The sequence below is a fragment of the Trifolium pratense genome, linkage group LG7 (genome assembly GCF_020283565.1).
Source record: "Trifolium pratense cultivar HEN17-A07 linkage group LG7, ARS_RC_1.1, whole genome shotgun sequence".
Taxonomy (NCBI): Eukaryota; Viridiplantae; Streptophyta; class Magnoliopsida; order Fabales; family Fabaceae; genus Trifolium; species Trifolium pratense.
This window is the reverse complement of record NC_060065.1, coordinates 15,648,258-15,669,667: the sequence shown is the minus strand read 5'-3', so window position 1 is coordinate 15,669,667 and position 21,410 is coordinate 15,648,258. Positions and strand designations below refer to the sequence as shown.

At 34.5% G+C, this 21,410-nt stretch overlaps 1 protein-coding gene across 1 annotated transcript; it reads left to right on the top strand.

Annotated features, from left to right (window-relative positions):
* Positions 1 to 829: 829 nt before the first annotated feature.
* Positions 830 to 21,107, top strand: LOC123898206 (guanine nucleotide exchange factor SPIKE 1-like). Its single transcript, XM_045949103.1, has 30 exons — positions 830 to 1,202; positions 1,280 to 1,442; positions 2,007 to 2,128; positions 2,268 to 2,371; positions 2,481 to 2,536; positions 2,694 to 2,791; positions 2,909 to 3,046; positions 4,174 to 4,485; positions 5,011 to 5,298; positions 6,260 to 6,427; positions 6,529 to 6,726; positions 6,851 to 6,894; positions 7,633 to 7,702; positions 8,097 to 8,258; positions 8,575 to 8,682; positions 8,875 to 8,912; positions 9,639 to 9,783; positions 10,618 to 10,744; positions 11,803 to 11,996; positions 13,281 to 13,411; positions 14,127 to 14,202; positions 14,295 to 14,405; positions 14,788 to 14,970; positions 15,305 to 15,448; positions 15,585 to 15,758; positions 16,118 to 16,465; positions 16,569 to 16,901; positions 17,319 to 17,504; positions 19,390 to 20,364; positions 20,544 to 21,107. The coding sequence occupies exons 1-30, from the start codon at positions 1,143 to 1,145 to the stop codon at positions 20,796 to 20,798; spliced, it is 5,511 nt and encodes a 1,836-aa protein (XP_045805059.1). The 5' UTR covers positions 830 to 1,142; the 3' UTR covers positions 20,799 to 21,107.
* The last annotated feature ends 303 nt before the right edge of the window (positions 21,108 to 21,410 follow it).

Below are 21,410 nucleotides of genomic sequence, written 5' to 3'. Positions count from 1 at the left end.
ATATAATGAAATTTGAAAGCAGGTCTGAGACGAAGGACATTAACAGTTTTGAGGTAAGAAGCACGGACTCTGACACGGACACCGCGACACGGCATCGATACAAACACCGTTAATGTGAAAAATATAGGACACCGACACCGCTACATATTTATAAAAGATATAAACTAAGAGTCAAAATATATACATGTAAATCTAAGTTTAACAAGTTATTTCTTAAAAAAAAGTTCTAAAACAACATATGATAATATTTTACCTTTACTTATATCCATCTACTATCGAGAAAACTAAAAATATTGTACTTAACATGTAATGTCTTCAATCTCTCATTGATCAATATTGTTGTTTCGACACATCTTTAATACTTGTAGATATGTTTGATACGTGCCTAATTATAGTATAAACAAAGAAAAAATAATTTTTTTTTGACACTTGTCCGACACGTATTGTACAAGTGTTTTATAGGTGTTAGACACCGATCAAATGAGTGTCAAAGTAAAGAAAAATTGAGTTTTTTTGGACATCGATTTGAACTATCCGACACGTGTTGTACGAGTGTCGGACACCGACACGTGCAGGACACTGCGGCATGCCTAATCATAGAAGTTTCCGTGTTTTATAGGTTTTGAGTTCATTTGGAAATTTTATTTCATTGTAAGGGTAATTTGGTCATTTTAGGGTGTAACTTGGATTTTAAGTGGTGTTACTAAAAAAAATCTTTTCTTTTTTATTAATCAATTAATAATTAATTGCTTAAAAGCACTTAAAAAATACTACTGTATGAACAAGTTGGGAGAAAAATAATAGAAAGGGACATTGGGTCCGACACCACTTTCCCTTCTATCTATCTGTTTTACATATAGGAGTATACTATTACTATATGATATATGATATGAACCCACTTTGGCGTTTTCTTTCTATTTAGACTTTTTTTGACTTGTTTTCTCCACTCTCTTCTTTTTCTCTTGTTGCATTCAGCTACCAACTACTCTTTCTCTCTCTTTCAATCCCCGCAATGCTTCTTCTTCTCCTTCCAGATCCAGCAATGTTCTACCTAACGCACGTTTAACACCAAAACTACGTCGTTTTGTCTTCTAGCTTCCCAGTCTTTGATTCAGTTCCCTCATTAAAACCCTAGATCCGCGATGCTTCATCTCCGTCACCGTCGAGATTCTACTCCGGCCACCACCAAATGGCGTAATAAGGTATATAATTCTATCTCTGAGTGCTACAAATGCTGCGTTTGATTGAATTTGATGCAATTTTCTGTAATGTGTTGCAGTTTGATGAGAATCTTGAGCAGTGGCCACACCTCAATGAGCTTGTTCATTGCTACACTACGGATTGGGTTAAGGATGAGAACAAATACGGTCACTATGAAAGTATTGGAACGCCGTCGTTTCATAATCAGATATATGAGGGACCTGATACTGACATTGAGACTGGTATTTTAATTTCGATTTTTAATTCATTATATAAGGTTCTACATTCAGCTTCTAATTTTAGAAAATAGGATATAAGGTTTGAATGCCTTTTATAAGATTCATTTTTTAGGTCCATACTGATGTATTTAGTCTATATTATCGACCAAATACATCGGTTACTTAATATAGACCATATACACCAGTTATTCAATAAATCTAAAATGTGAATCCTTTCTTATAAAAGGGACAAAAGGGAGTATGTTTCTTAGATTTGGAGGGTGCATGCTGTGAATGTGCGTAGTTAATGGAGTGACACTAATAGCAATTCTGTAATAACAAAAATTTTTGTCATTTTTTATTAGTGGTTTTCAATGTAATATTAGCTATTGTTTTGTCAAAATTATCCCAAACTAATGTATTGCAGAGACAGAAATAAGTTGAATGAGATAATAATAGTTATGGGTCTTATAGGAAAACGACAAATAATTGCAGCAAAAGTAACGGAGACAATAATGATTGTAGCAATTTTATATTTTAACTTTTTAATCTTTAGTTTTGGGTGAAAAACTTGAATGGTGTTTGCAGAAATGCGGCTTGCTGGTGCAAGACGAACGAAGGGTGAAGACATTAGTGAGGATGACATCCCTAGTACTTCAGGAAGGCAGTTTATGGAAACTGCAGATGGTGAACATTTGGTTGTTTCAAAGGTTAATGGGGTTTAGTTTTGTTCATGTCAAACTTGGTTTTTGTGGATTTTTTCTTTTATATATATACATGGAAACAACAACAATGCATTACTGATTTTGTTTTTGGTTATTTCTTCTTTTGTTTATGCTTAACGTGCAGCATTTTGGTCAATCCCCCCTTCCTGCTTATGAGCCGGCATTTGATTGGGAAAATGAGAGGTCATTGATATTTGGGCAAAGGATACCGGAAACTCCTATATCACAGTATGGAATTCCTGAGATGTTTCTAGTCGAGTGTTCTTTGATCTGTCTTTCCTGTTTGTTTTTGTCCAACTGATTTTTTTTTTCATCCCTTTTCTGTTGGGCATCTTAGTGGAATGAAGATTTCTGTAAAGGTTCAGTCTTTACAATTTCAGGCAGGATTGTCCGGTGAGTGTTATGCTCTAGTTATTGATGGGACTGTTTAGATGGATCGCTTCCTCTTGTTGAGCTGCGGCTGCCAATGCCATTTAATTTTTAGATTTTATGCTGAGAGCAGGTTAATGTGTCTGATTCAGTGCTCTGTTTTTGAATTCATGTTTTGTAGAGCCCTTTTACGGTACCATTTGCTTATACAATAGGGAGAGAAGAGAGAAATTATCGGAAGACTTTTACTTTCACATCTTACCAACTGAAATACAGGATGTAAGCTATACACGACCAATTTTAACAAATTTTCTTGGATATGATTTATTCATTTTGAATACATCAAATCAAAGGTTTCATACTGACAATTATTGTTCCCTTTTATACAAATTCCAGGCCAAAATTACCTGTGATCCTCGCGCAATTTTTTACTTAGACGCGCCATCTGCTTCAGTTTGTTTGTTAATCCAGTTGGAGAAGCATGCTACCGAAGAAGGCGGAGTTACTCCATCTGTTTATTCACGTAAAGATACTGTATGTATTATGTTTTTCCTTCCATTGTTGTGGATGCTGTTTTCTTTATGCTTTAGCCAATAGCCAAGAACTATGGGCCGCTGTTCCTTTTTTATGCCACTGAAGTATGTAGGAGCACCTTTTGGTTTTGGGTGTAGGATGACTCTTCCATGTGTGTAGGAGTATAATTTTTTATTGACTTTATTTATTTATTTATTTATTTATTTTTTTTAAATTTCACTAGGACATAAATGAGAAGATTCTATCATAATTGCAAAGATGGATGTGAACTCTCAAATCAAATCTCAAATAGCATTCTCTAGTTCAATTGTTAAGGATTTAAGCCTATTTTTTATGGATCAATTGTTAAGGAAGTAGTTGATCACCAACAGCTAGGGAAACAGAATTATTTGCCTGTAGATTTTAATGATTCAAAGAAATTGGATACACAAAGGAGCTGTTCTTCCCTACATTGGAGCATTCTCTAGTTCAAACATCACAAAATAAACATCCTACCATCCATTGGGAAGAGTTAGTCCTAATTACATGAAACAGGACTAACAGAATTCAAAATTAAGCAAAAATAGAATAGTAACCAACTAAAAACTACGGTACCATATAACTAACACAACTAACTATTATTTTACAACCTTCCCCTTTTTCCTTTACAGTTCAACTGGGCTTTGGGCTCCGAATAATAATAGATCATTTTTCTTTTATCTTCCTTCTACTTTTCAGGAAGTTTTAATTCCATAGGCTTGGATACCACTAAAAATGGCCAAGACACTATTGTTTTAGTTTGGAATATTTTTCTACTTTTTCCATGATAAAAAATTGAAAAAAATAAAAGATAACCTTGTAAAATACTGTTCACGAGATGTTAGTTTGTCTTTTTTTCCTCTGAAAACTGATCTGTACTCTTTTATCCGTACTACATTTTTTAAAATTGTTAGTTCATAAACGAGAAGCAGGGTGTAGAGACTAGATATGCATTTTCCAGTAGAATTTTGTTGTAGAAATATAGATCTTATCTGAATGGTGGTTTGCTGACTGTGGATGCTTGACTATTTTTAATATATAATTTGAAGAGTGATTGGTTTTTGTACATGAAATGATGTGTTTACATGACATTCTCTTCATTTTGACAGGCACATTTGACTGAGAGAGAGAAGCAAAAATTGCAGGTGTGGTCCCAAATCATGCCGTACAAAGAGTCCTTCGCATGGGCCATTGTGTCATTATTTGATGGCAGTATTGGTGCAGCTTCAGTAGGGCCTGGTTCTCCAAGCAGCCCGCTTGCTCCTAGTGTATCTGGTTCAAGTTCGCATGAAGGTGTTTTTGAGACTAGTACCAAAGTCTCTTTAGATGGAAAGCTGAATTATTCAAATGGAAATTCTGTTGTGGTTGAGGTTTCAAACTTAAATAAAGTCAAAGAAAGCTATACCGAGGAATCACTTCAGGTATGCTCATCAGGTTCCTCTGACGGAGACTCTGTTATGTTCTTAAATACTAAATAGTAGGCATAAAAATTCAGACTAAAATTTGCTGCTATTTATAATACTTCAAAGCATTTTTAATGACCTATACTGTTTATATTAGACAACTTATATTTCAATCATTTAGTATTGTATGCATTTAATATATGTTTATTGAATTTTTATTGTCATATTGCTTTCATTTTTTCTGTTCACAGCTAAATGCTAAATTGTGATTGTATTATTCTTTGACAATTTTTTTATTTTATTTTATTCAGTATGAAGTTCAAATTATTTTAAGCTGTTCTTAATTTTCTAGTTTGAAAAAAATTAACCAATAAATCTTCTGAAATTCCTTGATAGACGCTATTGTCCATTTGTCATACTCTTATTAAGACCAAGTTCTTAATAACTGCATTTCTCTCTTAAGAATACAAAATTTCGTGTCTGCTAAGATTTCAACATAAGTGTTTTGACTTGATACTCTTTGGTTGTGAACAAAATGTCAAGGATCCCAAGCGTAAAGTACATAAACCTGTCAAAGGAGTTTTAAGACTGGAAATTGAAAAGCACCAGATTTCTCAAGCTGATTTGGATAATATGTCAGAATGCGGTAGTGCAACCAATGATTCTGTTGATCCCGGGGATCGCCTTGCTGATTCCATGTCTGGAAAGTATCCTAGTAATGGTTGTGATGATCCTCAGGGTAGTATCTCCAGGTGGAACGTCAGTGATGCGAAGGAAGTTCTGGGCAATGGAGCAAATCAACATGGAACCTCAGATTTTAATGCTGATGATGTAAGTATTATATCTTTTGACTGAGTTGACAGCCTATATATATATATATTATGTTGGGTTTGGTTTCTTAAAGTAGAAGTTAATGAATAGAGGGATTTATTGAAACAGGTTTTGAAAGGGATTTTTTGCAAAAATTTTTTTATACTAAAATTGCATTTGTATACCTGAGTTTTTAGATAGGTTCTTTATGTATCTGGAGAGAAAATACGGAGATTTTAGTTTATTATAAAGAGAATAGCTCTACGGTGTATCTAGGTGTTAAATTTATCATTACGAAGTACCTTAAGAAAATGGAATTACTGGCTGTTATAAGTAGAACCTTTCCAATTATACGCAGAAATGCATATATAAGGTTGTGGGGTGCACATAGTAGAATTGTGTGAAATTGAACATATCTAATTTTAGATGTCTGTTTTTAAATTGGTTTGTTTCTATTCCATGGTAAAAAGGGGAGCTTATCTAGAATCTCACATTTTCAAGGATGGCCTAATTTTCAACTCTTAGGGATTCTTAATTGTAATTCCTCTTGAGAATGGAGTTACTATGTGGTATAAAAGAATTAACTTTTCCTATGCTACACTGAAATGCATAGATAAGGTTGTGGGGTACATGCAATGCAATAATATGTAAAACTGGACATATCCAATCCTAGAGATTTATTTCTGAATTATGGGAGGTAAAAAAGGAACTTATCACACCTCTTCAAGGATAGTAAGATAGTCTACTTTTCAACTTTTAGGGATTCTTAATTGTGATTTCTCTTGCTGAATAGTGATCAGTGATCACTCAATGGATATTTTAATCTTGCTGGTCTATTTTGTGTTTTGTTAAGATATTAAAGGCCTATAATGTTTAACTTTGCTGCAGTGATGACGATATTTCTTGATGTTGTAAGCATAATTTAATTTTATGTCTATATACCATGTCAGTGCTAATATGCTCTACATTGATTAACATATAGTTCCAAGCTTTTGACTTCCGCACAACTACAAGAAACGAGCCGTTTTTGCAACTTTTTCACTGCCTGTATGTGTATCCGTTGACTGTAAGTTTGGGTAGGAAAAGGAATTTGTTTATACGGGTTGAACTCAGAGAGGACGATGGTGATATTCGTAGACAGCCATTGGAGGTATTGACCATCATTCTTTTGTTCTTATGACACCCTTGGCTTGTGCTATACTTTTTTAATTTTATCTTATTTGTTTCTTTTGGTGTGGCTAATCTGTCCAGGCAATTTATCCTAGAGATCCAACTCTAGGGACATCATTTCAGAAATGGGGTCACACCCAAGTTGCTGTTGGGGCTAGGGTTGCTTGCTACCATGATGAAATTAAACTTTCCCTTCCTGCCATGTGGACACCAACACACCATCTTCTATTTACTTTATTTCATGTTGATCTGCAAACGAAATCGGAAGCACCAAAGCCAGTAAGTTTGTTTATCTGTTCTACTTAATTTCTTGGATTTTATTCCAGCTTTTTTTTTTCTGGCTGGGTGTCTGGAGCTTGTTTTTTATTCATTTGAATTGATTATCCTTGTTAATTTTTCCCAGGTGGTAATTGGATATGCAGCACTTCCTTTATCGTCACATGCTCAGTATGTTCCCTCGATTTGATATCTTTATCTTTGATTAGACATAATAAATGTTTATTTTATTAATGACATATGGTGCTTTAATGCTCTGTGTCAGCCAAATAAAAATAGACTGCACCTGATAGAAATCTCAATTATAAACCCAAAACCATAACGGTGATGACAAGTGGTCAATTTTTCTGCTGTTGAATTTCCAAACTGGAAAACTGAAAAGCAGATAGGAAAAATACAGACACAGTTGTTTGAAGTTGTTTAGCCTTTAGTGTTTGTCCACGACACATTCAATGGGTGGATCATAGGTTGACTAATTAGCAGAAATTTGAGTGCAATTCAGTGAATGCTATATTTTAAAATTCACAAACCAATTAAATCTTAAGAATTTAATTACAAAAAATAAAGTAAATCAGTCCCCATGTTTCATTCTAAATCCTTAATTATATCTTTAATCATAATAATGCCTCTGTTGTGGGTTTTATTTCACTCTAGGCGATAATTGATGTTTTGTTCTTTATGTGATTCTTCATTTGTATTTTTGGTGTTCCCTATTCTCCTTTTAATACCAAAGAACTTTTATGTCTTGATGACTTGATGCATGTTTGGGTTACATATTTTAAGGTCAAAACTTTATTAGCAGTGTCCTTGAAGAGCTTCTGAAGTAGAAGTGATTGTCACCCAAAATAACTGTTACCAATCATTCACTCTGCTTAATTTGTTGAAACTTTTGTTCTTGTTGTTATACAGGTTGCGGTCGGAAATAAATCTCCCGATTTTGAGAGAGTTGGTCCCACATTATCTCCAGGATGCAGGACGGGTGCGTGTTTATAATATTTGTGCACACCAGTATATCTTAATTGATTTTCATTGGCTACCTTTATCCTTTTTCTTTGGGAAGTGTGAACCTATGGGTAAGTTGGGTGGAAAGCGAGGATTAAATAAAAACCGTTGTATTGAGTTTTATAAAATGAGTTCATCATGTGATCTAAAACCCTCCCTTGTATGTCGAAGGATCTGAAACATCTAAGGAGAGTGAATGCCTTTGCATGCGATTAGCCTTTTATTAAAAAAAAATCCATCGACAGCGAATGCCTTTTAAAAGGTGTTTTATTTTATTTTACTTCACTTGAATTTATGTTTTTTTGGATTGTTTTTTCATAACGCATTTGAACTTGAGTTATTTTATATTTTGTTTTCTTGCTTTTTGATAGGAGAGATTGGATTATTTGGAAGATGGAAAAAATGTCTTCAGACTACGTTTACGGTTATGTTCTTCTTTATACCCTATCAATGAACGTATTAGAGATTTTTTTCTCGAATACGATCGACACACTCTCCGAACAAGTCCACCTTGGGGTTCTGAACTGCTAGAGGTATCTTTACTGTCCAGCTTTTTTTTTTTAGTATGATTTTGGGCCCTATTAGTTATCTTAGTCGTATCTTATGGAATTTTGTAGGTATTGTTGTATTTTATTTTCAACTCATTGTCAAATTTTAGTTTTGGTTATTAGTAGAAGGTTTGTTGATAGACTGGATTCTGATTGTGCAATCATTACCTATTGTTGTCTTTTGGGTTTTACCTTGTATGTTTGTAACCATTTGAAGCTAAACTTTGTTGATATTGTACGCTGATCATATGATATCATTAGTAGGAGTACTAACTTAAGATTCACTTATTCTGGAATGCAGGCTATTAATAGTTTGAAGAATGTTGATTCTACTGCTTTACTTCAGTTTCTTCACCCAATTCTTAACATGCTGCTTCATCTTATCGGCAATGGTGGAGAAACACTCCAGGTTTGCTCATCAATTGGTTCTTTTTTGTCACATGTTTTAAAAAGAGTCTTGCTGCTGCATATACTGTTATATTTTCTCTGCAAATTATATTTTGTTGGTTCAATACTTCCCCCCCCCCCCCCCCCCCAAATTCTTTGGATGTGTGGGTTTGCTTCTTTCACATTAAGTTCACCTTTCCACAACTGCTTTTAGGTTGCGGCTTTCCGGGCTATGGTTAATATTGTGACCAGGTATGCCTTTTATCTATATTTTATTCAAGTTTATTATGTTAAAATTGTGTTTGATAAGGATAAGGAAAACATTATTTTTCTATTTGTAAAGCTTGTTTGTTTTGGAATCACTGTTCTTTGATTCTCTTATGCTATATGGTATAGTAATTTCTTCTTTTCGTGGCTATGTTTAAAGACACTGTTTACATCTATGTTAGCATTTCATATGTCCGAGATCCTTAATTGGGATACTCCTCTGCATAGAGGTATTAAGAATATAAACAGAGTGCCTTTTAAACTTTGCCTCTTTACAACTGTTTATTGGTAAAATCTCACTGAGAGACACGCCAAAGGGGAATTTGTGGCCCTTGGGAAGTGTGTATTCTTAAATAAGAAGAGAAAAACATGTGGGATTAGGATATAATGTGGTTGGATCATGTACTGTAAACTTGTGAGTTGGTGGACATAAGCAGCCTTGGCTTGGGAGTCTATGTTGTCAAAACCAGCTTGACACATATGATCTCAAATCAAATATTTTATTGTATTTTTTCAGTCCATTCTCTTTCCCCTGTGTGTGTTTTTGGTGTAGGGAAGGGTGTTGGTGTTGCTCAACTAAGTGTCATTGGGAATGCATAGCTGTTAGACCCTTGAGTGGTTGGCGTATTTCTTTGACACATATGGAAAATTTGTTATTTGAATTTGTAACTACCCTGTGTTATTGTTATGATAACCACATTTAATTTGTAGGGTGCAGCAGGAGTCAGTTGATGACGCTGAAAGAAATCATTTTCTAGTCAACTATGTTGACTGTGCTTTCGATGATTTTGGGGGTCGTCAACCACCAGTATACCCTGGATTGTCCACTGTCTGGGGAAGTCTGGCACGGAGTAAGGTAGTGAGATGTTCATTATCATTTGTCTAATGCTATACCCCTTGTTTGTAGTAATGTTGTATCCCTAATCATCATTCATCTGTCTGAGTTTTCACTATGCATTAGAAATTGGCTACTTCTCATGTGCATGCATATGCTGATTTGATGTTTTAAGGGTAACTGGGAAGTTCAAGGATGGGATGTTTGATAATAGTCTCACATTTCCAGATCATGTTTCAAATGTTAAGCACAAACTATTATGTGAAACTACTTATTTACAAGTAGCACAATCATACATTTTTTTACGCCTAGCATAATCATACATGAATATCTCTTATCCTTCACTTCTTCCGATCTCAATTTCCGTTCGTGCTTATCCTTCTCATTAAACCAAAGGTCTTCCTTCTCTAACCATTTATTTACTATTTTAGTGGAAAACCAGTTTAAATAGATTTCACTGAAGACTTAGATTTGAATTATTAGAAGATTCATTACATAGAATTTAGAAATTTCTTCCCAGTAAGTTGAATTTTCTGTTAATAACTAAGGGTTCAAGAATCACTTTCACAATGAATGAAGTGGCGTAAATAAAGATAATATATTTTAGTTTCTTTATAATCATCCATAATATTCTGTTTAGGCAATTTGACTTTGCATTATTCATACACTTTCTCATTACTGCTCTATTCGAGACGTGCTACCTTATTTTGTCTTGCTTATTTATTTTCTTATGTTGAATGGATTTCATGCTGTTGTGTAATAATTGCAAGAAAAACCAAGTCATTAGCATGAATTTTCAATTGTTTGCTTCTTTCCAACCATCCAGTTAGTTAATAGAATGAGTTGATGTTACAGGCTAAAGGGTATCGTGTTGGACCAGTGTATGATGATGTTTTAGCAATGGCATGGTTTTTTCTGGAGTTAATTGTTAAATCAATGGCATTGGAGAAAACTCGCCTCTTCTATCATAGCCTTCCAATAGGTACCTTTGAAAGCTTTTAATCTGATCACCCAAACATTCTATGGCTTATTCATGTGAAAAACAAACATTCTATGGCTTATGAAATTTTAATCCTTTTCTCAATCAATTATTTTTTTATTTATTGTTATCCTATCTATTATCGAGAATATTAATTTTAAATTGTAAGAACTTAAGCTATTAATGCATAATTTGTAATTATTTTCCACAATTTAATTTTAGTTGGTTAATGGGCAACAATGTGTATCTACTGTAAGCACACATAGGTATTTAAAATTTTGTATCTACCTTCCACTGATTAGATTGACTATCACGGATGAATACTGTCATTGTGTTATTTCAAAAGCCAAGTCTTTAGATGGTTCATTTATATTTAAGTCTGGCTGAGTAGTTTCACTACAGTTGTTTTTGTTCTTCTACATCTATTCATCTGAACAGCTCTTCTTAATGCATATATGGTATTTTGTGCAGATATAGATTTTGAGATAAATGTTACTATATATTTTACAATGTTTCTCTTTTCACTGAATGCCCACATCTTGTTTTGCCACCTCGAAATTTGCCAATTTTTTGAACTCCAGGAGTCTACTAATTGACTCACCACACTTGTTATTATTGCTTTCTACCTAAAAGCGGACTTTGCAACAGACAAGGAGCCTTTGGGGACATTTTGAATAGCTTATTAGGGCTAATTTATACATATCCGATAAGTACTTTTATCAGTATTAAAAAACACTTCAAAAAATAACTTATGAAGTCATCCATAAATTGTTTTTAGCTTGTTTTTGTAAGTTCTTGGATAGCACTTAAATCAATTCTTAAAATTTTAGAAAAGCTGATTGAGTAAGCACTTAATTAAACTATTTACTCAAACATGCTTTTAGTTTAGTTGTCTCTGTTGCTGTTTTTATGTATTTGATTCTGTGGAGAGGTTTTTTGTCTTCTTTCAAAATGTATAGTGTTCAAAGTTCAAACAATGACATCAAATTCGTACTATTTGAAATAGCTTAGATTCTGAAGTTGATTTTGATCTCAATCTTTCTCTGCTTTTTCCTCTAAAGGTGAAGATATCCCACCGATGCAGTTGAAGGATGGTGTATTCAGATGCATAATGCAGTTGTATGATTGCCTTCTCACTGAGGTGCATGAGCGCTGCAAGAAGGGTTTAAGCTTGGCAAAGCGCTTGAATAGTAGTTTGGCCTTCTTTTGTTATGATCTTCTATCAATTATTGAGCCACGACAAGTTTTTGAGTTGGTATGTTGTTTTGTATGAAGCTTTTTTCTTTTTCTGGGGTTTCAATATATTTGGATGTTTATTTTCTTAAACTCGTAGTGTTTTTGCGTATTAATTATAAATGGGGGATACTTTATGCTACGGAGGACTCTTTTTGTTGAAGGGCAAATAGAGACATGTAAACCATAAGATTCCAGCAAGGCTGCAAGGTGGATGAAATGGAGGGTGCTCTGGGTATTATTTATGATAGAAATGTACTACCCAAGCTTAAGGGATAATTAGGAGCTAAATAATGGTATGGGATTAAATATTTGATTGTAATAGCCAAAAAGAAAATAAATACAGTGTTGCTGAATGATGAGTATCCAAGCACTTGGGGAACCCTCGCTAAAAGCTAGCTATCAAGGGGGGAGAACTAAGCCACTTAATTACTCCACTGAACATCTCATTCTAATTGACGTGGGACTTGGGTAGCCCTCTCCAAGTAACCAGCAATTAGGATTTGATACCAGTTGATAAGTATCCAAGCACTCAGGGAACCCTCCCTTGAAAGCTACCTATCAAGAGAGAAGAACGAAGAAACTGAAATGTTTCGACGAGCATCCCATATGACTCATCGTGGGACTTGGGCACCCCATAATACCCATGTCTCTATCACAGAAATATGAATGATACAATGAATGACTGAACACAGGATATGATTAGCAATAAATGCATTTAAGAAAAAGTTGCATACCACCCCACCCTTTTTGAATTTATAATGTAGATTCTCACCTTAGTTTGTTTGGGTACATGTGGAAAATGAGTTTCCCAATGTTTGTCTCAATAGTCAATGATAGAAGAGAAGTTGAAAGGAGCAAAAGTGAGAGAAACATACCACTTTTTCTCATTTGGCTGTGGAGAGCAAACAGTGAGGAATTAAAAAATTGATGTGAGTTGGTCTTAACTCTTATCCCGCTTATTAAAGTGCTGAACTAGTGTTTTGAACTTCATGAGATTGTGACTGATTTTGAATTGTATTTGATCTTATGGTTATGAATTTTTAATTTAGCATTAGTTTACTTTAATGTGATTTAGAGGTTAGTTTCCTATTCTATGTTGTTATTTTATGAACATGCATGTGTAGTGTAGGTATAATTTGACATCTTAGGGTGGATCTTACAATCCATGTTATGTTACAACTTACAACTCACAATCTTTCACCCCCTCTCATTGTCATTCCTAGGCTAAATCTTGATTTTGACATTGTTTCCAATTTCCATGCTATTATTCTATGACTTCATGTCAAGTTTATCGTCTCTGCAGGTATCATTATATCTCGATAAGTTCTCTGGTGTATGTCAACCAGTTCTTCATGAGTGCAAACTTACCTTTCTACAAATAATCTGTGACCATGATCTTTTTGTTGAAATGCCTGGGAGAGACCCTTCAGATAGGTACTTTATCGATAGTGTTTATTTGATTAGTTATGTACCATTTTGCCATCCTGGGCACAAATATTTACTACCCCTGTCCCTAAATATAGGACCCCCTGGAAATGAGAAAGTTGAATGTGATTAAATTTGTTGACAATTAGTATGGATTTTACATTAGTGTATTTATTACAGATTGCAGAAAAAGATGTAAATTAACTAGGGGTATGATTGTAAAGAAATAATTAATGCTGTTGAAAATTCAAAGAGGATCTTATAAAAAGGGACAAAGAAAATATCTAAGAGAGTCTTATATTTAGGGACGAAGGTAGTAGTTAGGAAGTATCATAATTTATGCAGTGAGATTTTATCTCAGTTTTTATTTATTATGTTACACGTTCTATACTCCTGTCAATGTTGTTAGCTTGTGATAACTATCTTAATTGGCCTCTGACCTATCTTTATGTTATTTGTTTTCTTTGTATGACATTAAATAACTATTGGTTCATCTGTCTGTTTAGATTTTGTTTTATTTCATTGACATGAATCCATGCCATACTTTGTTGAACCTAAGGGCATCTAAACTTTTAAGTAAACGTACTGGAACTTATGGGATACTATTACCTCATATATGACTTATGATATCTTATTAAATGGTCAATGTGAGAAAGAAAAAATTCTGAAATTTCATGTATAAATCAATGACCTGCATATTTGACTGTTGATACACTTGTTACAGGAACTACCTTTCGTCTGTATTGATACAAGAACTCTTTGTTACTTGGGATCATGAAGATCTGTCTCTACGGGCAAAGGTGAGTTTAGTTGGAATAGAGTATCTTGATTTTCTTCTGATTCTATTAACATTTTTTAATAGATATTGTCCTTTTTGTGTAACCATCTGTAGGCAGCAAGAATCCTGGTAGTGCTCTTGTGCAAGCACGGATTTGATGTGAGATACCAAAAGCCTGAAGATAAGTTGTATATCGCTCAGCTATATTTGCCGGTTATTGGACAGGTGCATAAAATCGTTTTAATTTAAATGGTCTTGTTGTGTTAATTGAATCTTTTTATGTGTTAATTGAATTTAAATGGTCTTGATTTTATTGAATATTTTTGGGTAATTTGACAACTTTATTTAAAGCTAATGTATCAGAATCTGTCAGGATTTTACACAAACGCTCAAAAAGAAATTAGTTTCCTATTAAATTTGAATATATTCAAATTTTTATTTAGTAGATAAATAATTTCATGTGTATTGGTTAGATTTTAGTATAATTCTATTACATTTTAAAAGATGTAATAGAATTAAGTTTTATATATTAAACCTTGTTATCATTTTCCAAACTTATTATTTCTTGACCTCCAATTTCTTTAATGAATTTCGTTTGTCTTTTCAGATATTAGATGAGATGCCTGTTTTCTACAACCTGAATTCTGTTGAGAAGCGGGAAGTTTCCATCGTAATTCTGGAAATAGTTCGAAACCTTGATGATGCATCACTGGTCAAGGCATGGCAGCAAAGCATTGCCCGGACTAGATTGTTTTTCAAGCTCATGGAGGAATGCTTACTTCTATTTGAGGTACTTTTCGTACTGTAACTTATCATAAATCTGGATTGTGTGATTGATTGGCTTTTCTGCTATAAATTTGGAATTTGCTGAACATTCTTTTTATAGAATAGGGGAGAGAATATTATTATTTATTAGGGTAGTAGGGAGGCACTAGGCCATACATTCCCCCAAAGGAATTCAAACTGTCTCTTTGGTTTTAGAAAGCTGGAGAGTCACCATGATGCTAGCACCCACAAGATAGTTGCTGAACATTTATTGTCATTTGGACAGCTAAATTTTTTTCGCTTGTAATCTTCTTTATGTCAAATGTCATAATGTTCTGTTAACACTAGCGTTTTTACAGCACAAAAAGCCTGCTGATGGCATGTTACTTGGCTCTAGTTCTCGCAACCCCGTAGGGGAGACACCTGCTTCCCCCAAATACTCTGAGAGACTTTCACCTGCAATCAACAACTATTTATCTGAGGCCTCAAGGCAGGAAGTCAGGGTGAGCCAATTTTTGCTTAGCTATTGCTAGTATATTATTTTGTCACCGTTTGATTTTCTTCCTCGTACTAGGCTAGAATGCTCAATGTAGGTAAATCCATTTTTTGCATCTTATGGCTTTAATTTTTGTGTGGCAGCCTCAGGGAACACCTGATAATGGGTATCTATGGCAGAGAGTAAATTCCCAGTTAAGCTCTCCTAGCCAGCCATATTCCTTGAGAGAAGCTCTTGCCCAAGCACAGTCTTCTAGGATTGGAGCTTCTGCTCAAGCACTTCGAGAATCTTTGCACCCACTTTTGAGGCAAAAATTGGTATTTTTTTATTTTGTTTAACTAAATATTATTTGTTTAGTTTACCAAAAAAAAAATATTTGTTTATAGTTATTCTAAGATGGATTCGTCAGGAGCATAATGTGCTTTTTTTTCCAATTCTTTTGTATTAATTCCTGTTGTAAACTCCCTTCTGCTGGATTCAATTCTTACCCTAATTTGTCGATTAAAAATTTCATGCTTTATGCACAATTCCCTGAATTAATCTTCAACTGCTGTAATGGAATCTTGAACATAGATATATTCACTATTCATTTGGAATATCCACTCATTTGTTTATTTTTGTGTTTTGTTATTTACATTTGGTAACTGACATTTGTGTCAACTTCTATTTTTGGTAGGAACTATGGGAAGAGAATTTGAGTGCTTCTGTCAGTCTTCAGGTCTTGGAAGTGACTGAAAAATTTTCAACGATGGCAGCATCACGTAGCATTGCTACAGATTATGGAAAACTTGATTGCATCACAGCTGTATTCATGAGCTTTCTATCTAGAAATCAGCCATTGTCTTTTTGGAAAGCATTTTTCCCTGTATTTAATAGTGTGTTTGATTTACATGGGGCAACACTAATGGCAAGAGAAAATGACCGTTTTCTAAAGCAAGTCACTTTCCATCTACTTCGGCTTGCAGTTTTCAGAAATGACAACATCAGGAAAAGGGCAGTTGTTGGGCTTCAAATACTTGTGAGGGTATGTCATTATCTATTTAAATTTTTATTAAAACTTTTGATATTGGATTTGTGTCATGTCATATTAATCTAAACCTTTGTTTTGGTTTATTCAATCTGTGCAGTGTTCATTTCATTACCTTACACAGACGGCAAGGTTAAGAGTCATGTTGATCATCACTTTATCAGAGCTAATGTCTGATGTGCAAGTGACTCAAATGAGATCTGATGGAAGCCTAGAAGAGAGTGGTGAAGCACGGAGACTTAGAAAATCTTTAGAGGAAATGAAGGATGAAAGTAAAAGTTCTTTGCTGTTGGAGGAGTGTGGATTACTTGATAGTGCTCTTATAGCCATACCAGAGAAAAAGGCAGAGCATAGATGGTCTTGGTCAGAGGTGAAATATCTTTCTGAAAGTCTGCTTTTGGCCCTTGATGGTAGCTTGGAACATGCACTACTGGTAAGTTTTGGCTATACATGTATCAAATGAAATAAATATTTTTTCAAATATTTCAATGAAATTTATTTATTTATTTTTTAAACCATTTGTAGATGGGAAGTTGCTTCCCGTAATGCCAAACAGCACCGTATTGTTCAAACCGGCTTACTTCCTTTTTAGCTCACAACTTTTTATAACTTTGTAAATGATTACATAAAATATAAGGAATCCTGATTTAGTTAATTGATAGTAATACATATGTAGTATCTGTTACCATAAGTATAATCTAGATTCTAAAGTTGCTTGTCCCTTTGCCTTCCTTTCTTTTTTAATGCCTATCCTTAACCATTTGGATGTTTATCTGTTTATGACTTGGTTCCTGATGATTGACCTGTTTAATTGGGCTTCAAGTGATTGTTAACTGTAATCTTGTTTCAGGCCCCTGTAATGACTGTGGATAGATATGCTGCTGCTGAAAGCTTCTATAAACTGGCAATGGCATTTGCCCCAGTCCCTGATCTTCACATAATGTGGTTACTTCATCTGTGTGATGCACATCAGGAAATGCAGTCATGGGCTGAAGCTGCTCAATGTGCTGTTGCTGTTGCTGGTGTTGTAATGCAGGTAAAGGCATGGTTTATTTATGCGTAGAAAGTGCAACACATTATTTTTCTCTGATAGATACTTTATTGTGACGGGCATATTCATTGCTCAGATAAATTGTAATGTTAGTGTGATCTATAATATTGAGGTTTTCATTTACTCAGTATGCATTCTGATAGAACACCGAGTTTCCATGCATGTAATGACCCAATCATTGGGTCCAATTCATACAATACAGGTTCTAAAAGGTTATAGAAGCTGTTAGAATAAAAGTTAGTTACTAGGGAGTATGAGTTAGTTAGCTCTCTCCCTAAGTTTTAGGGAGTCTTTGGTTATAAAAGAAAAAGGTAGAGAGGTGAGGTATGCAGAAAGTTGTTAAGGGTCAGTTATTTTCTCTCTGGTGTAGGAGCAATCTTACTCTAGTCTAGGAGTTCATAGAACTCTGGCTATTCCTTTCCTTTTTCAGTTATTACATCCATTGTACTCACATATTATACAATAAAATTTCAATATCCATTGCTTCTGAATTTCTGAGTTCCATCACATTCATAATTTTTAAAGCATGGTTGCATCTAGGATATTCTTTTATTGATAGGGTGAACTGTGGCCAGACCAATTATGCATCAAAATATACACAGGCTTTATGGTTACAATATAAACTACGAATACAAATGAATTAATTATTAGTATCTTTGAATCCATGCTAACTTGATATATAGATGGAATGCAATATTTCTATCATTTTATTATATATCTCTACTTGATCAATTCTACCTATATTTTAAATATCAGAAGCCATGGTTGCTTGGTATTAGTAAGAACATTTTACAAAAATCAAATAGACAACTTATCTTATTCCTGCATTCTTCTTCAATGACTGAATTATACAATTACCAACTAGTCGGCTCTAATTATCAATGTCTAAAATATGAATATTCGTTTTTTCTCTTTTGTTTTTCCTTTTGGTATCTGACTATTGTCTGCTAAAATCTATGTTTCATTCAAGCTTTAGCTGTTAAATGAGAATAAATTGTTTTTATCCCTTTAAATAGATCTAATATGTCTGCTTTTGTAGTAAACTTTTCAACCTGAACAAAGTACATAAAGTATAAGAACACTTAAGTTTACTGATAAGAGCCGAGGGAGGAAAAATTAAAGGTTAAACTAAAAATTTAAGTCCCTATTGCTTCCCTACAATTTCAATTTAGTGCCTATTTTTGTTCCTCCCAATATTCCTCAATTCTTTCCTAACTATCTCATAGAAACTGATACCTATAGTGAATGAATTAAAGAAAAGAAAACAGAAATGATAGAACAATCCTCTGTAGAATTTGTCTAGAGCAACAGTTTATATTATTAATACAGAATTGTCACACAGTGAAAGTTTAAATTAGAGACGATGATAGAATAGATGCAAATAAATTCCTTCCAAGAAATTTGAGAATCTCTTGCTCTCTCCCTCCGATAACAACTCAATATGATTTTCTATCTCTTTCCACTCATCAAATTTCACCTATCTCATTATGTTATAACTCCTCCTTCTAACTGCTTGCCGCGATTCCCATCAACGAATAGGGATATATATATATATATATATATATATATATATATATATATATATATATATATATATAATACTTTGTTTGTTAAATGAAGTGTTAGAAACCAAAAGTATAGTCAATTTTGAATATTAATATAACTAAATTGTAGGGATTTTGACACTGAACAATTGGTCAATATTTGTTGTTTTTATACGGATAGGCAGCCATCCTTTTTTGGTGACATTCCCATATGATAATTTCAGGCTGCCTCACTCTGGAAGGAGGGGGCCTAGAAGAGAGCTGAAATATCCTCTGATTTATCTTGCAACTAATTTGTGCTTACGCTATTATTCAATTTGATGCAGGCCCTTGTTGCCAGAAGTGATGGTGTATGGAACAAAGACCATGTTGCAGCTTTACGTAAGATTTGTCCTATGGTTAGCAGTGAGATCACATGTGAAGCATCTGCTGCAGAGGTAGAGGGATATGGTGCTTCAAAACTAACAGTTGACTCTGCTGTGAAATACCTGCAGCTTGCTAATAAGCTTTTTTCACAAGCTGAGCTATTTCATTTTTGTGCAAGCATTCTGGAACTTGTAATCCCAGTATACAAGAGCAGGCGGGTTTATGGACAGCTGGCTAAATGTCACACCTTACTTACTAATATCTATGAATCAATACTTGAACAGGAATCTAGTCCGATTCCTTTCACTGACGCAACATACTACAGGGTTGGGTTTTATGGTGATAAATTTGGAAAACTTGACAAAAAGGAGTATATATATCGTGAACCCCGTGATGTACGTCTAGGGGACATAATGGAAAAACTTAGTCATATTTATGAGTCCAGAATGGATGGTAATCACACTTTGCATATTATTCCAGATTCTAGACAAGTGAAGGCTGAAGAGTTACAGCCTGGTGTCTGCTACCTTCAGATCACTGCTGTTGATGCTGTCATGGAAGATGAGGATTTGGGAAGTAGAAGAGAGAGAATTTTCTCTCTTTCCACTGGAAGTGTTCGTGCCCGTGTGTTTGACCGATTTTTGTTTGATACCCCATTTACAAAAAATGGCAAGAATCAAGGTGGATTGGAAGATCAATGGAAAAGACGCACTGTTCTTCAGACCGAGGGTTCATTTCCTGCTTTAGTAAATAGGCTATTGGTAATCAAATCCGAGTCCCTTGAATTTTCACCTGTAGAAAATGCCATTGGAATGATTGAAACACGAACAGCTGCATTACGAAATGAGCTTGAAGAGCCTCGAAGTTCTGAAGGGGATCAACTTCCAAGACTCCAGAGTCTACAAAGAATTCTCCAAGGCAGCGTTGCAGTACAAGTATGTTGAGTATTGATTCTTATTACGCTATCATACGCATTTTCCCTTCTTTGCAATCATTTTGATTTTGTTGCAAAAATTTCAGTCTGTATTTCTCAGCCTTATTTTTGGCCTCCATTATTAACAGTATGCACTTTACTTCCTGTCTCGTTTCTTACATAACAATGGTTTTTGTGCAGGTAAATAGTGGAGTTTTGAGTGTTTGCACAGCCTTCTTGTCTGGTGAGCCTGCTACAAGATTACGGTCTCAGGAACTACAGCAACTTATAGCTGCCCTTCTCGAGTTCATGGCTGTTTGCAAACGCGCAATCCGGGTACATTTCAGATTGATAGGTGAGGAAGATCAGGATTTCCATACACAACTTGTAAATGGATTTCAGTCTCTAACTGCAGAGTTATCACATTACATTCCTGCCATTCTCTCAGAGCTATGACACTGCCACAAATATTTGCTTTGTAATATTTCTTCAATGTGTTCATATATATACTGTTATTGTTTTCTTTCTTTGTTTGCAATGATGTGCAATTGCATTTGTATCATGATTCACATATTTAGATAGAATTATGCTGACCTGCTGATTCCAGGAAAACATGAATCATCCTGTTTGTGTATTGTGTCTTCTATTTTCCCCCATTTTCCCTTTTGTTAGCGGTGAGGGGAATTATGTCAATTCTGTGTAATATCTTAATTATTTCAGATTGTTTTGCCTTTTTGGAATACAACTATTGTGAATTCAAGTGCATCGATGGTATTTGAATAGCAACAGATTGAATACAACTTGTGACATATTGAATAGCAACAGATTTTTCACACGAAGACCTCCATCTCGATGGTATTTGAATGCTCGACAATGTTTTGTTTTGTTTTGTTGGACTAGCAATTTGTAGGAACACTTAAGAGGCCAACAACTGTGCAGGCGGCAAGGGTGGTGCATTTGATCTGATCATGTACGTGGATGCCGGGATTGGAGTTTATGGAATTCAGATTCCCTACAGTTAGGAGATCACACATTCAACAATCGTGACATGGTGGTCGTTCAATCAAG